This window comes from Ochotona princeps, chromosome 17 (genome assembly GCF_030435755.1).
Source record: "Ochotona princeps isolate mOchPri1 chromosome 17, mOchPri1.hap1, whole genome shotgun sequence".
Classification (NCBI taxonomy): Eukaryota; Metazoa; Chordata; class Mammalia; order Lagomorpha; family Ochotonidae; genus Ochotona; species Ochotona princeps.
The window spans coordinates 2,248,958-2,264,340 of record NC_080848.1 but is presented as its reverse complement, the minus strand read 5'-3'; the positions used below and the strand labels follow the sequence as shown (position 1 = coordinate 2,264,340).

General features: G+C 58.9%; 2 protein-coding genes across 2 annotated transcripts; one reads left to right on the top strand and one right to left on the bottom strand.

Annotated features, from left to right (window-relative positions):
- Window positions 1-372: 372 nt before the first annotated feature.
- On the bottom strand, window positions 373-8,265 carry TK1 (thymidine kinase 1). The gene is made up of 7 exons (XM_004592870.2): window positions 8,151-8,265; window positions 8,035-8,066; window positions 7,552-7,662; window positions 6,448-6,541; window positions 934-1,023; window positions 660-779; window positions 373-564 (listed from the first exon to the last, which is right to left on the bottom strand). The coding sequence occupies exons 1-7, from the start codon at window positions 8,214-8,216 to the stop codon at window positions 376-378; spliced, it is 702 nt and encodes a 233-aa protein (XP_004592927.2). The 5' UTR covers window positions 8,217-8,265; the 3' UTR covers window positions 373-375.
- A 330-nt stretch (window positions 8,266-8,595) lies between these two features.
- Window positions 8,596-12,708, top strand: AFMID (arylformamidase). The gene is made up of 11 exons (XM_004593032.2): window positions 8,596-8,675; window positions 9,094-9,184; window positions 9,967-10,071; window positions 10,155-10,203; window positions 10,658-10,743; window positions 10,837-10,909; window positions 11,017-11,114; window positions 11,241-11,319; window positions 11,406-11,550; window positions 11,723-11,827; window positions 12,576-12,708. Exons 1-11 carry the CDS (start codon window positions 8,616-8,618, stop codon window positions 12,606-12,608), a joined length of 924 nt encoding a protein of 307 aa, XP_004593089.2. The 5' UTR covers window positions 8,596-8,615; the 3' UTR covers window positions 12,609-12,708.
- Window positions 12,709-15,383: the final 2,675 nt, after the last annotated feature.

Below are 15,383 nucleotides of genomic sequence, written 5' to 3'. Positions count from 1 at the left end.
CCCCGTGTGGTAGTAGGATGGGTTCTTAGCCAGCAGGGGAGCCAGGGACCCCAAGTCCAAGCCTCCCACCCCCATCCCCCAGGCAGAGGGGTCAAGTCCTGAAGGTGCTGAGGGAAATTTCCAGGGAGAACAGAAACTTGACGGTGAAAGCCGCAAGGGGGAAGAGACTGACGACGTCACGGCCACACTGGGGTCATGTGCAGCCCCCAGGCAGGGCCACTTCTGGCTGGGCGGGCCTTCCCGGAGGGCGACAGACCCGCCAGACGCAGGGATGGTGGCCACGCCCACTGCCCTGCAACCTGGCTTCCTCTTGGGAAGGCCACAGAAGGTGGGGTCCAGACTTCCGCCAGGGTCGAGGCTGTGGTGGGGAGCCCCTCAGTTGGTGAGGCTGCACTGCAGGACTTGCTGAGGGCGGAAGAGATTCCTGGTGGCCACGACCTCCGCTGGCTTGCCTGTCACTGGACAGTTCTCCTTGTCCAGCCCTGTGGACTGGCCCATGGACTTCTTGAAGTAACAGAGGCGGCACACGGAATGGTACTTGTCCGCTCCCCCGATCACCTCCACCTGGCAGTAGCGACAGGGCAGCACGGGTGTGGGGGGGCTGGGACTGGTGTGTGGGGCCCCTCCCTACCCTGCCCCAGGGGACGGGTGGCAGCTACCTCTTTCTCCATGCCCAGCCGCTTGGTATAGGCGGCTTCCCGGAAGCACTCCATGCACACGGCCGTCAGCTTCACCACGCTCTCGGATAGGGGCACCAGGTTCAGGATGGCCCCAAATGCCTGTGGGCAGATGGCAGGAGGCACAAAGTGCAAAAGCCAGGGCCCGGCCTTGCCCTCGCTGCCCCTGCCAGCCGCAGCGTGTAGCACATCTGGGCAGCTCAGCCACGATCCTCCGGGGGCTGCTTCCTCTCCCCAGGGTCCCAGGACACCTTACCTTCCTCTGGAAGGTGCCGTCCAGGGCGGCCACAATCACAGTCTTCCCGGAGTTGGCCATGGTCTCACAGAACTCCACAATGTCGGGGAACTAGAAGGCGAGGGGCAGGGCAGTGAGCAGTGGCCTCCCGGGGTCTCCCAGCTGCCAGAGCCAACCACTCCGACCCAGGACAGCCCCAAACCCGGAGACCAGGAGGTGGCCACGTCTGGGGGCAGCACCTCCAAGGCCAGGGATCCAAGCCATGGGGTCAGACAGCTGGCTACACACCACAGCTTCCCACAAGGGGCCCAGGGTGGGGAAGTTCCTCCTGGGTGGACCTGTGGTGGCATTGTGCCTGGGGACCTGCTTCCACACCAAGGAAGGCTGTCAGGCCCTGAGCTCTGTGACCTGTGTACCACCTGATGGCCAGCAGGGGGCCAGAGCTCGAAGACCAAGCTGGCCCTTAGGAACCCCGTGCGCTCAGTCAATCTAGGGCCATGTCAGGTGGCCAGCCAGATGCAGCAGAACACCTGTGATGGCTCATCGGTCCAGCCGACCCTGTGGGCACCCAGAGGATCATGGGAAGGGAGTTACAGGTAAGATGGGCACTGGGCTAGAGCTTGAGGTGCCCGTGTTCTCCATCTGGGCACCAATGTGGGCACTGGGGCAGCCCACACAGGAGGAGGGCTCGCTTGCTCGCTGCTCCTCTGGCAGAGACCTGGCTGTATTCTCCCTGTCGTCATCAGTCTCAGAGATGACGTGGTCCAGCGTTCAAGTCCTACCCCCACCACAGCATGTGACCTCACTCCCAGGGGTAACCAAAGGCAGGTCAGAAGGTTGGGGCCCAACCCAGTGATCTGGGGCTGACACTGTGGCGTAGCAGGTAGAGCTGCCACCTCCAAGGCAGGCGTCCCATATGGGCGCAATTCAAGTTCTGGCTGCTCCAGTTCCTAGGAAAGCAGCAGAGGGGGACCTGCACCCCAAAAGAAGTTCCTGGCTCCTGGTTGCAGAGATCTGGTACATCAGCACGTGGGAACTCTTTGTGTCTCATAAAAAGTCCCTGGTGCTTAGTACAATAATTAAAAACAAAACAAATAACCATGGAGAGTGGGGCACAGAGAAGGAAGGTGATGGACTCTGACTCCCAGAGACGCACACGGTGGAACACGGGACGCTGGGCATCCGGGGCTTCCATAGCAGACAGACGCTGCTTGGCTGTGGTTGGCCATGTGCCGCTGGTACCCAGTGAGTGAGTGAGTGATCCTGGCCCTGCGACCTGGCGCTCAGGCAGACGTCACAGCCCTGGATGTCACCTGTGGGCCGGGGCCGCTGAGAACTCGCTGACACGGGAAAGCGTGTGAGAGCAAGGTGGGCTGGCACCGAGGCTCCAGCGTCCTGTGGGACACTCATGTCCGGTGCAGGCTGGAGGCAGCGGGTGAGGTGGGCTCAAGGTAAGGTAAGGTGGGCTCAAGCCCGTGCATCTCCACACGGAGCTCCAGAATGCCTGGGCTTGGTCCTGGCTGCTGCACACGAGCCGGCAGAAGGAAGAGCCGTCTTCCTGTACCTCTCAAATTCATTTTTAATTTTTTAAAAAATTCAATCATTTGCATGACAGAGTTGCGAGGAGAGACAGAGAAACATCTTTCCATGCATTGGTTCACTCTCTCAAAAGGCCACCACAGCTGCGTCTGGGCAGGGCCAAAGCCAGGAGCCAGGGTTTTCCTCTGGATCTCCCACATGGGTGCATGGACTTGGGCACCAGTTCAGTCCCCGCGACTCCACTTCCCATCCAGCTAACGTACTTGGGACAAGTCACAAGAGGCAGCCCGGATGCCTGGGCCCCTGCTACCTGTGGGAGACCTGGATGAAGCTCCTGGCTTGGATCTGGGACAGCCCCAGTCGTTGCAACCATCTGGGGAGTGAACCAGCAGATGGCAGAGATGTGTGTAACTCTGCCTTGCAAATAAGTAAATCTTAAAAAGGCCCGCCCTAGGCAGGTCTGAGCAGTCACAGGGCTAGGCGCCACCCTTTCCCGGCCCCTCCTCCTATGTCCCCAGGGAAGACACCATCACAGGACTGCCTGCTACAGGCCCACAGTCAGGGAGCTGGTTATAGGGCCCCGGGGTGACCCAGGAGCCAGCTGCTTCCCCCTCCCCCTGGCATAGTGCCCTTGTCTTGTGGCTTTTGGGGTCTCCCCAGGAATACCTCCCCCAATGCCAGCGCTGGTCGGGGTTATGGATTAGCACGGATGCCGAGCTAGCCCCTGGCTCCCCGGTTGGGGTCTGGGCTGGCGTCTGGCCCAGATCCTGGACACAGACCCACAGGAAACTAGCAATATTTTCACAGTGAGTAAAACAAACATTGCCAACCTGCGCCAGGCAGGAAGCAGGCAGGTGTACAGAGAGCTGGGACAGCTGGTACCCAGAGGGCCACACCCTGAGCTGACTCCACGTCCCTGGAACCATTGACACCATGTGGGGAGACAAAGGAAAAGTCTGTGTTCACTGCCCCCCACCCCATGCCACAGCAGGGCCATCTCGTGGCTGCACCCAGAATCCCTGCTTGGGGGGCAGAGACAGAAGGCGTACCAGGACCCTGTGGGGGTCTACCTCACAGGGGGGAGGCCCCACACGGGGCGGGGGACCTGACAGCTTCACCACAGGACGTAGCTTTGTGGCCAGGGCTTACATGGGATGCAGTGTGGACACAGAGCCAGGCCTGGAGACCACCGCCCCGGCCACCTGATTCTGTACTGAGAGGTGACCACTCGTCAGAAGCCCGGATCTGGGGGCTGGCACAATGGCTCAACAGGCTAATCCTCTACCTGCAAGAGCCGGCATCCCATATGGGTACTGGTTCAGGTCCTGGCTGCTCCACTTCCCCTCCAGCTCCCTGTTTATGGCCTGGGAAAGCAGAGGATGGCCCCAAGCCTTGGGACCCTGCACCTGCATGGGAGACCTGGAGGAGGTTCCTGGCTCCTGGCTTCAGATCAGCTCAGCTCTGGCTGTTGTGGCCATTTGGGGACTGAACCAGTGGATGAGATCTCTGTCTCTCCTCTCTGTAAACCTGCCTTTCCAATAAAATAAATCTTAAGAAAAAAAAAAAAAAAAAAGAAAGCTTAAATCTGCTCTGAGTACCAAGCAAGACTGCAGGGGACGTGACGGGCTCCAGGCCACAGTGCTGTGTGTGCCTGTCTTGCACCTGCCGTGGCCGGCACCCAGGCACTGTGTTGGCCGTGGGGAGGAGGACCACGCAGTCACGTGGACCAGAGCCATGGAGGAGTACGGGCAAGGCCCCAGCATCCACTGTGTCGTGTGCCTGAAGACCACTGCTTTACTCGACACTGCATTGCTTTTACATCCCCACCGCGCTAAGCCACTAGAGCTTGGAGAACATTTGCTACAGCAGCCCATGCCGCCCCTACGAGACTGGGGGCAAACTGCCAAGGTGGGGTGGGGACGGCGGCTGCCCAGGGTGCCAACATCCCAGCTGCTCCATTTCCTGGGGCCTGGGAGACTGCTCGCATGGCAGACCCGATGAAGCTCCTGGCCACTGAGCAGAGGGCCAGGAGGGCCACGTGGGTGCCGGAGTCATCTACCGCTGCCTTCCCATTAGCAGGTGTCCATATGAGATGCTGGCGTGGCAGGCGGTGGCTTAACCCTTTTTGCCAGAGCTCCAGCCCATAGAAACATTTATAAAGGCAGGAATCTTGCCTCGTCCACTTCAGTGTGAACATTATTTTTAAGAGGTGGTATTGGGGCTGGCATCATAGGACAGCGGGCTAACCTGCCACCTACAACACTGGTATCCCCTGTGGGCACAAGTTCAATCCCAGCTACTGGACTTCTGATCCAGCGCCCTGCTAATGCTCCTGGGAAGGCCAGAGTCCCTGGCTCCTGGCTTCAGCCTGGCCCAGCACTGGCCATCGCAGCCATTTGAGGACTGAACCTAGGGTTGCATGATCTCACAGTCTCTGTCCCTCTGCCATTCAAAGAAATGAATTAGAGTCAAGGGAGGGGGACCCTTCGCGGGTGCTCGTGGCCCTCGAAGACTCAGGGGGGGCTCCGGCTGACTTGGGTGTTCCCTTTGCAGTCCTAGGTGCAGAGGTTTACCACCAACAGCACAAAGCCCCCGGGAGGCCCACTTGGAGTCACGGCTGTCCCTTTAACAGACTCAGCTGGACAATGCTGCATGCACCCCGCAACAGCACTGGCGGTGGTGCCTGGTCCCCGCCAGCAGGGTTTGGGAAACATTCCGTGAGAGCCTGCAGGTGTGAGGACGCCCTGTGTGTGACGCTGAGCTGGGAGGCGGCGGGGTGTCAGGTCAGCGTGACTCCCCGAGATCCCGGCTGAGAAGCTGTGAAGTCCCTGGCGTAGCCTGAGTGCACAAACCCAAACGAACGCATGCTGGTCCTCGGCACCAACAAAACCTTGCTTAGGAACAAATGCTTTGATGCCAAAAAAAAGTATCACACATCAGCAGCTACAGGAAACAGGATACCAGGACACTCCCCTCCTCCCCCGGACACGGGAGAGGGAAGGGACACGTTACCTGCCCAGGAAGTAACCCCCCAGTGACCGGAGCCTTCTCCTTGGCCATAGCACAGCCAGCTGGGCTACCCAGAGGGCGGGACGAGACGAGACAGTCCGAAAAAGGCTGCACTTCAGTGAGGTGGCACAGGGGGTTACCCTGACGCATGCAATGCTGTCAGCCCGTGTTGGAATGCCCACTTGGGCTCCAGCAGCTTTTGGGCTCCAGCCTTTGCCAGGAGTCCTGGCTTCGGCCTCATCTACTCGCACAGTGACCCAGTTTGGGGTGGGAACTAGCCAGCTGTGGGCCATACAGGGCCCGAGAAATCCTTTGGTGTTGACCTTGCCAAGGCAAGCACAGCTGGGACAATCAACCCATAGCAGGTTTGTTTCAAAGCTGATTGCTTCGTACGGCCCACGCATGAGGTTATAAAGACTCAGATGGCTAAAGAACAGGACCCCCATCCCTGAAGCACACAGACAATCCCTCTCTGTCCCTCCTGCTCTCTGTCATTCTACTTTCAAATAAATAACTCCTTAAATTTAAAAATTAAGGGAAACACACACACACACACTAAGAAAAAGCAGGAAGCAACCATGAGCTAAATCAAACACCCCCTATCAGTAGGGTTAAGAAGCCGCGTTTGCTCACGGGAAAAGTACGCCCCCTGCAGGAAAGCATGGAACCAGCAGGGAGTGTCTTAGGACACTAACTGGGCTGGCCACCTCTGCAGCAGGGCCCACATCCCTGCTCACAACCCCCGTCTGCAACGCACACCCACCCCAGTCCAGTCAGAGGTCCTCGGAGTGTTGCATGAGGAGTGCCCAGGCAGTAAGGTTAAGCGAACATTCCAGAACCTGCCCCCACACCTGGAACCTTTCCATCCACAACCACTTCAGAGCAGGAATGTTCCACCCACAATTCCACAGGAGACCTGGACCAGAGCCACTCCCACCAGCAGAGAGGGAGCGCCAAGGGACAGCAAGCACAGCACCCTCCACTTACAAACTGTCCTTCGTCAATGCCGATGACGGCCACGCCCAGGGCCTCCTGAGTCACGTCCCGCAGCTGGCAGGCCGGCAGCGCCTCCATGGTGTTCCTGGGAAGAGAGGGTCAGTGTGTGAGCCAGGGAGAGGACCGAGCTGGAATTCTGGGGCCAGAGAACAGCTACAGACCAGGAGCTCTGCTCACTTCCCACGGTGCCCTGGAGCGCCAGTTCGAGTCCCGGCTACTCCATTTCCGACCCAGCTCCCTGCTGATGCGCCCGACAAAGCAAGGCAAGATGGCCCAAGTACGTGAATCCCTGCCCCCACATGCAGCTCCTGGTTCCAGCCCAGCCCAGCCGGGCGACCGTGGCAGTCCGAGGAGCGAGCCAGTGGGTGGGAGATCGTTCTGTCTCTCCTTCCCTTTGCCGCTCTAGTTTTCAAACACATAAATACGAAGGAAACTTCAAGAAGCCCACAGACAATGCACATTCTGAGATGGCTATGCAGACTCAAACTTTTTTTTGCATCCAAATAAACCTTTAAAAATTTTGAAAGGAAAAATTATAGAAAGAGAACAGATAGATCTTTTCATCTGTTGCTTCTCTCCACAGACGGCCAGGAGCCAGGAGCCCGAAATCCACACGCATGGGCGCCACAGGGGCTGCACTGCCAGCAGCCGCCCCACTGGGCTGCCGCTGGGGTCCTGAAACATAGCACAGCCTTGTCGCTGAGGCCAAGGCCGACTCAGACACGCCAGGCCCAGAGCTGCTTCCAAGGGGCTAAATTTAACTTTCAACTCAGGGCCACAGGCCAGCATGTCCACAGGGCTCAGGCAGACGGATGCTAAACTGGGAAGAGCGGGGCGGGGGCCAGCTGGCCATGGGGGCTGCCCTGTGCCCCCGTGACAACCTCAGACTGCAGTGGATCCTAAGGGCTATGTTGCTGAGAAGCACGGGTGGGGTGGGGACGGGGCGGCCCCTGCGGTGCCCATGCCTGTGGATTTCGGGCTCTTGGGAGTTTCCCGGTGGTGCACCTGCACGGTCACCCTCAGGGAGGACTCTGACGCTCTGCCCTGTGCCTGGGATGTCCCCCCCAGGACAGGCCGGGCTGGGCAGGGACTGACCGGTCATGTGTGCAGAAGTTGTTGCTGTAACGGACGTCCTTGGCATACTTGATGACCAGGCACTTGTACTGGGCGATCTGGAAGCGGCGGACGCGTCTCATGAGCTCCGTGCTGCGGGCAGAGGGATGGACAGCGGGGTGGGTGAGGCCAGCACCCCGGCCTTGTCCCAGGCCGCCGGTGCCCTTGGGCAGCGGGAAGCGGGCCTCCCGGCAAGAAAGGACATGATCCAGGCGTCCACCTCCCCGGGAAGGGCTGTGGGGAAGGGGGATGGACAAGTTGCATGCCCACCAGGTCTCATCCCACAGCTTTGCTGCCAGCACCCCGGGGTACCTGGGGCGAGGCCATCCTGAAGGGAAATGGCCTTCTCCCTCGGAGAAAGACCCGGGGAAGGACCCGGGAGGGGGCTCCAGGGAAGGAGCAGGAGGGGCCCGACAGAGCGCGAAGGCGCGGGCCGGGCTGAAGGCCGCGGGAGCCATGCATTACCTTTTCCCGGAGAACATGGGCCCGAGGATCACCTAAGGAGAGATGGACAGGTCACTGCCGGGCGCGGGTCCCGGCCGCCCCTCCCGACCCCTACGGGCGTGCCCCGGACTCCGCACCTGGATCTGGCCCCGGGTCTTGCTGGGGGAGCCGGGCAGCACGGAGGGCAAGGTGATGCAGCTCATGGCGCCGTTGGGGAAGATCGCGGGAAACGCAGAAATTTCCGAGTCCGACCTTTAAAGTTCGCGCCCAATCCACGCCGCTCGCCTGTTACAGGCCGCGCGCTGGCCAATCAACAGGCGGCGCCGCCCCGGAGCCAATCAGTGCTCGGCGGGAGAGTCGACGGCCCGCCCCCTGCGACTGGAAGCTGTGGTGGTAGGCTTGGCCTGCTGGGAGGCGGGGCGGATGAGCCAATCAGCGCCCGGCCACAGCGGCGAGAGACTCGACGGCCCGCCCCCCTGTGACTGGAAGCGGGGGATGGTGGGCGTGGTCTGTCAGAGTGCGGCTGGGCGGGGCCTCGCGGCCTGCCCCGCCCACAGCATATAAAAGGGCGTGCGCCCCTTCCTCCCGGTTGAGATGGCGACATGGCTGTCTTGGGCCCGGCATCCCTGCGTGATCCTTCCTGGAAGAAGTTGACCCCAGAGGTAGGCGGGCCGCTGGGGCACCGTCCCCAGCCCCGCGGTGTCTTCAGGCTTCCCACCTGGTGTCTGTCAGTCGTTGCTGCAAAATCTGGTGCTTTCTAACATTGGGTGTGGCTCAAATCTTACGCTGGGCTCTGGGCGACCCTTGCTCCTGGCCGTGTGCCATGCCCTCCTGCAATTGATTCTCCGTCTCTGGCGACATCTGCTCTCTGGCTGTCTGGCGCCCGGCCTCCTGGGGTTTTGCGTGCCCGCAGGACCGCCGGTGGCCTGTGGCCGCTCAGTCCTCTGTCCCTGCAGGCCATGGTCTGAAGCACTCAGTACCCCAAAAACCGAGGAGGCTGGGGATTGGAGCGCTTATGGAGGATGAAAGGTCGGGAGGGGCTTCCTGGGGAGGTCTTAGGGAGCCCTGTGTGTCTCCTAGGAGCTGGAGAACCAATACTCCCCCAGCAGATGGGTCGTCCGCCTGGGACCAGAGGAAGCCCTGCGGACCTACTCGGAGATGGGAGTCCAGGGTACTGCTGGGACCCCTGCAGCTGTCTCCGTGGCTTTCAGTTCATGCTGGGGCTTCAGAACGCGGGAGTGGGCAGGAAAGGCCAGCAGGCACTGCCTTGGAGTTGGGTGCCTGTAGGAGTGGGATTCTGAGAGGGCAACTTGGGGCCCAGCTGTAACTACTGGTCGGGTGCCAAGCGTTTGGTGAGCTAGCCACCTGGGGCCATCTGGAGGCTGCATAGCCCAGAGGAAGGCTGGGCAGTGCATAGGCCCTGCTTGGCAGGTCATGGTGAGGCCCACGGGTGGCCACAGTGGGTCCAGGCCTCTGAGGCCCCACACAGCAGAGTGAAGAGAAATGATCTGTTGCCACTCGTGACAGGAGTGAGGCCTCGCTGTGAGAAAATTGGGGCCTGGGAACCCGCACGAGCGACCTTCAGGTCATCATTGGTGGCCTGGTGGGGCTTGGGCGAGGCCCCAGGGAGTCAGAGGGAGCTGGAATTTCTGGAGAATTCTTTGCCTTCCAGAGACAGCTGCCTGGGCTCCTGCGGCTGGTGGCTCTCTAACCTGATACCTGTCCTCCTTTTTGTCCCTGTTTGCTCAAAAAATATTTGGATTATGTGGTAAAATACAAGAGCTTGAAGAAAATGTTTAAACAGTTTTTGAGACAATTGTTTTAATTTCTTTGGAAGGCAGTGAGAGACAGACAGGTGCAGCCCAGGGTGCTGTCAGCGGACAGTCCCCACCCCAGGGCGGAGGGAGGCTGCCCGGGCCTGTGCCCGCCGTGACTTGTCTGCCTCCGTGACAGCCACTGCGAGGGCCCGGGCCACCAGGAGGAGCCAGCTCCACGTGCCCTACGGAGCGGGTGAGGCAGAGAAAGTGGACTTGTACTTCCCAGAGGAAGTGTCTGAAGGTGAGCAGAGGTGGGCTGGAGGTCCCATGTGGCCCGCTCGGCCCCGGCCTGCCTCGCTTAAGCCAGTCTTGCCCGTGTTCCAGCTGTGCCGGTCTTCCTGTTTCTCCACGGAGGGTACTGGCAGAGCGGCAGGTGCGTGTGGGTAGGGAAGGGGGAGTTTGGGGGGCGAGGGAGCAGTGGGCAGTTCCTCCCGGCAAAGAACCGCAGCCAGTGTGAGCGGGTGGGAAGTCTGATGTGCAGGTCCAGGGTCAAAAGGGCCACCTGCTCCTCCCTGCCCCCGCTCACCTTCCTACGGCCCCTCAGCCATGTTCACAGCGCCCCCGGTGACTGGGCCCTTGGCACCTTCCACCCCCTGGCAGCGGCATCTGGCAGCCCTGCCCATCTTCAGGTCCCACCAAGCTCTCTCTGCCCCCAGGAGGGAACAGCACTGTCCCTGCTGGATGGATGGAGGTGGAACCAAGTCCCCACGCTCCTGTCTTTGCGGTGTGGCAAGCCCAGGGTGGCCCAGGTGCTGTGTGCTGCTCGGCCTGGACCAGCCCTGCAACCTCCCGTGGTCACTTCTCTGTGTCTCCTCCTCTCTGCGCAGTAAAGATGAGTCGGCCTTCATGGTCAGCCCGCTGACGGCCTGGGGAGTGGCTGTGGCCATAGTGGGTTACGACATAGCTCCCAAAGGTAAGCAGTGGCCACTGCCAGGCTAGGGCCAGCAGGCCTCGGCCGGGGCTGGGGAGTCCAGGCAGCTCCTGACCCGGCCTGAACTCTCCACAGGAACTCTGGACCTCATGGTCAACCAGGTGGCCCGCAGCGTGGCGTTTGTCCAGAAGCGGTATCCGAGTAACCAGTGGGTGTCGCTGCAGATGCTCCCTGGACCACGTGGGTGGAGGGTGGGGAGGGACAGGAGATCTGTCAGCCCCCCAGACGCGGCCTGTCTGATCTGATGTGTTCTAGAGGCATTTACCTGTGTGGACATTCTGCTGGGGCCCACCTGGCCGCCATGATGCTCCTGACTGACTGGACCAAGCACGGAGTCACACCCAACCTTAAAGGTGCCCTGGGGATGGGCCTGGCTGGCGGGGCCTGAGGGTCTCTGCCTGGCCTTGCCCTCTGGCCTGGAGGCTCCTGCCTTCATCCACCCGCTGCCTGGCTCAGTGACGGCGTCTCGCCTCCAACAGCCTTCTTCCTGGTGAGCGGAGTCTATGACCTGGAGCCCCTGCTGCACACCTCACAGAACGCCCCTCTGCAGTTGACCCTGTGAGTCTCCTGCCCGCTCCCCAGGGCTCCCCAGCCCACCTGCGGCCTGGCTGCTCTCCAGGCTGACCCACCCCCCTGCGCCCCAGGGAGGACGCCCTGAGGAACAGTCCACAGCAGCAGCTGGCGGCCACCGCGGGATGGCAACCTGCAGGCCCAGCCTGCCGTGTACTGGTCATTCTGGGGCAGCATGACTCCCCGGAGTTCCACCGCCAGTCCCAGGAGTTCTATCAGGTACTGCTGGCACCTGCCCTGGGGCTGGGGGTCTTTCTTCTTTCACCCACCCACAGGGACCCAGGTGGGCTCCCTTTGCGAGCTCCTGCCAGGTGCAGGGTCTGGGCAGGGAACCCTGCCCCTTGTGCGAGTCCTGCCCCTCGTGCGAGTCCTGCCCCTCTTGCCCACTCAGACGCTGTGCCGGGGAGGGTGGACAGCCTCGCTGGAGGAGCTCCAGGACGTGGATCACTTTGAAATCGTCGAGAATCTGGCCCGGGAAGACGATGCACTCACCCAGGTGGGGGTCTGCCCTCCCTGCTGGTGGTGGGCAGTGTGGGTGCTCGGGTAAGGAGAGGAGACAGGCAGGTCGCAGAAGGGGGAATCCAGTGACAGCTGGTGTTGCTTGTTGTCCTTGAAGGATTGGGCTCAGGGCTCCTTGCAGGGGGCTCAAGTCCTTTGTATAACTGGGCACCACTCCCTGTATCACTGTGTCTCTGAGAGGCAGCAGAGCTCCCATTGGTTGGCACCCCGGATGCCAGCGGAGGGTAACCTAGTGAGAGAGCAAAGCTGGGAGCCGGGAAGACAACCCGGGCCTGCGTTGGGGGTGGCAGGAAGCCAGTCACCTGGATGTTCACTGCTGCCTCCCAGGCCCGAGCCGAGCCGAGCCGGAGTCAAGCCGGAGCCGGGCCCGAGGCGAGCCGGAGCCGAGGCAGAGCCGAGCCCGAGCCAAGCCCAAGCCGAGCCGAAGCCAAGCCCGAGCTGGGCCCGGGAAGGAGCAGACGTGTGCTCTGAGGTGGCACGCGTCTCAGCCAGTGCCTTGCATTCTAGATGAGTGCCTGTCCACCGCAGACCAGGGCTGTGGGCCTTGCAGCCGGATGGGGCCGTGAAGGGCCCTGCCAAGGCAACCGCAGGTGGAGTCAGCATGAGGGAAAGCTATGACAGGCTAATTTGGAAACTGATACTTTTTTAAAAGACTTATTTGTTTGAAATGCAGACTGATAGGGACAGAGAAAGAGATCACACGGAGCCTTTTCTTCCTGCTACAGATGATTCTAAAGACAATATTCCAGAAGCTCTGATGGCACGGGACGCGGCCCAGGTGCACCTGACCCAGGAATGCCTGCCCTGCAGGGGGCCCCGACAAACCTCTGGGTCTCCCTTTTGGCAGCCTGAGACGAGCTCCAGGGAAGGTTCAGCTCAGGTCACCGCTGCGAGATGCCCAGAGCTGCCCCTTTGTCCAGCAGGGCCTCTGGCTGCCCCTGGGGTGCAGCACACCTGGCTCCTCCCAGCCCCTGGTGGCTCTCTCACAACCTGTGTGAGTCACAGTGTCAGTCGCTGAGCTCACACCCTAAGAGAACAGGGCCCGAGGCGGGAGGGAGCCCTGGCATCTACCTACCTAGTGGCTAAGGTCCTCGCCTTGCATCGGTTCATGTCCTGGCAGCCCCACTTCCCATCCAGCTCCCTGCTTGTGGCCTGGGAAAGCAGTCGAGGACGGCCCAAAGCCTTGGGACCCTGCACCCGCGTGGGAGACCCGGAAGAGGTTCCTGGTTCCTGGCTTCGGATCCGCTCAGCAGCGGCCGTTGTGGCCACTTGGGGAGTGAATCATTGGACGGAAGATCTTCCTCTTTGTCTCTCTTCCTCTCTGTATATCTGACTTTCAAATAAAAATAAATAAATCTTTAAAAAAATAGATAAAAATTAAAAGATTATTTGTAAAGCAGAGTCATATGTTAGGAGGGAGAGAGAGATCTTACATCTGCTGGTTCCCCCTGTGTCGCGGCTAGCTGAGCCGGCGTAGTAGGCACGGCGAATGTCCGAGCGAAAAGCACCGACACACGGAGACCAGGATGATGTTACAAGTGCTGGGAGCCGACTCCCCGAGCCGTCCTCCACAAGCCTCTTTATTACCATATTATCTCCTCTTTCCCCCAAGCCCATCAACAGGACAATAGGACACCAATGAGTCTGCAAAGGCTAGGTGCTACTGCCTTAGGCCCGATTCCTGAGTGCTCAGCTTAAGGAATGTAAATCAGCTCCACAGCCCACAACATATTCCCCCTTCTGTATTAAAGCAGACTTGAATGCGCCTGTCTTAGGTTGTGGACTCTCAGGTTATCAGCCTTACCCGTCATCGGGAACCTCCGTAGCATGACGGAGACCCTGTCCTAGGTTGGTCAGTTCCCGGTCCATCTTACCCGTCACTGGCTGCCATTCAACGCCTTGTCTGCTGCAGCTGCTCAACCATACTTGGGGAGGCTGGTAACCCTGTTCCAAGGCTGGGAGTGAATATCAGCTCAGTAGCAAAGAGCAAACAGCAGTTTTCGGGCTTGGGAAAACAAAGCACTTCACAGGTGAAACATACATTAAAGGCACAATGGGAGGCAAGAGGCCATGATCTTAGGAGTAACTTAGCTCGTAACAATGAGCAGACAGCAGTTCCCAGGCTTGGGAAAACAATTAGCACTTGCACAGATGATAAAACAGAAATGCATACAATACAACAGAAAGGCATACGATGGGGTACAGGAGGCCTAGACCAAATCTAACAGCATTTGCTATTTCTTTTCCAACAAATCAACCCATAGTCCAGCATAGTCCTGCCCACCCGCTCATGTTCATCAGTAAAGTCCTGTTGTTCCATAACTCTGGCAGTCTGTTCTGCAACCTTGTTCACTGTCACCACGGTAGCTGGTGGTGGCGGCTGTTGATGTACTGGCTATGATGGTCGCCGTTATGCCAAAGTCTCTTTTATTCTTATCAGGCCAACATAGGCCTCTCCGTCAGTCCCAACAGGCACAGGCGGGATTCAGGGCAGCTGCAGAATAACAGCAGAATCGCAATAGCCATTCCAGCATGCTGTCAGGGTGCACTGGAACTTGGTGTCATTCCTGTCAGAGGCATCTCTTGTCCCGTTGATCTTCCGACTCAAATGCCATCATGTTGTCCAGTATCCGAGCTTTCCCAAGACTCTGCAGCAGAAGCTTGCCGGACAAGCCTCTCAGGAATCCACCTCGGACCATTTTCATTTTCTGGGAAAACACAAACTGATCCTCGCCCCCAAATGAGGACGGGATCTGGGCCTAGCCACTTACCAGTCAAGGGGTCCTTCCACATAACATAACCTTTCTGCTTCTGAGACGGATTCCAATGACGATCTGCAGCAGACCGTCCTTCAGCATCCAATGTTAGAAAATTTAAAATAAATAATACAAGATTCAAATGATCTCGGGGAGTGCTATATTCCCCCTTTTTGGTTTTAATAAGGTAATCCTTAATAGTACGGTTGGCACGTTCCACAATACCTTGTCCTTGAGGATTATAAGGAATACCTGTAATTAATTGTATATGGTGGGAGGCAGCAAAATCACAAAACTTGCTGCTAGTATAGCAAGGACCATTATCAGTTTTGATAACTTTAGGAGTTCCCAAGATGGAAAAACATGCATAGCAATGGGCTAGAGTATGTCTGACTTGTTCTCCTGTCTGAGGAGTAGCTAAAATAAATCCAGAACAAGTATCAATAGTGACATGCACATACTTTAGTGTCCCAAACTCTGGGATGTGTGTCATGTCCATTTGCCAGACATGATTGGGCAACAGTCCTCTGGGATTTACACCATAACGAGGAACAGGTAAAAATTGAGGGCACACTGAGCATTGCTTCACGATGGTTCTGGCTTGTTCCTTAGTCAGACTAAAGCGCAAACGAAGTGTGTTAGAATTCAAGTGAAATCTAGCATGTGCCTTTTGAGCTTCTTCAAGAGCTGAGGCCACCAATTTGGTGGCTGAATCTGCAGCCGCATTTCCTGATGTCAAGGGCCCAGGTAAACCTGTATGGGCTCGAATATGAGTCA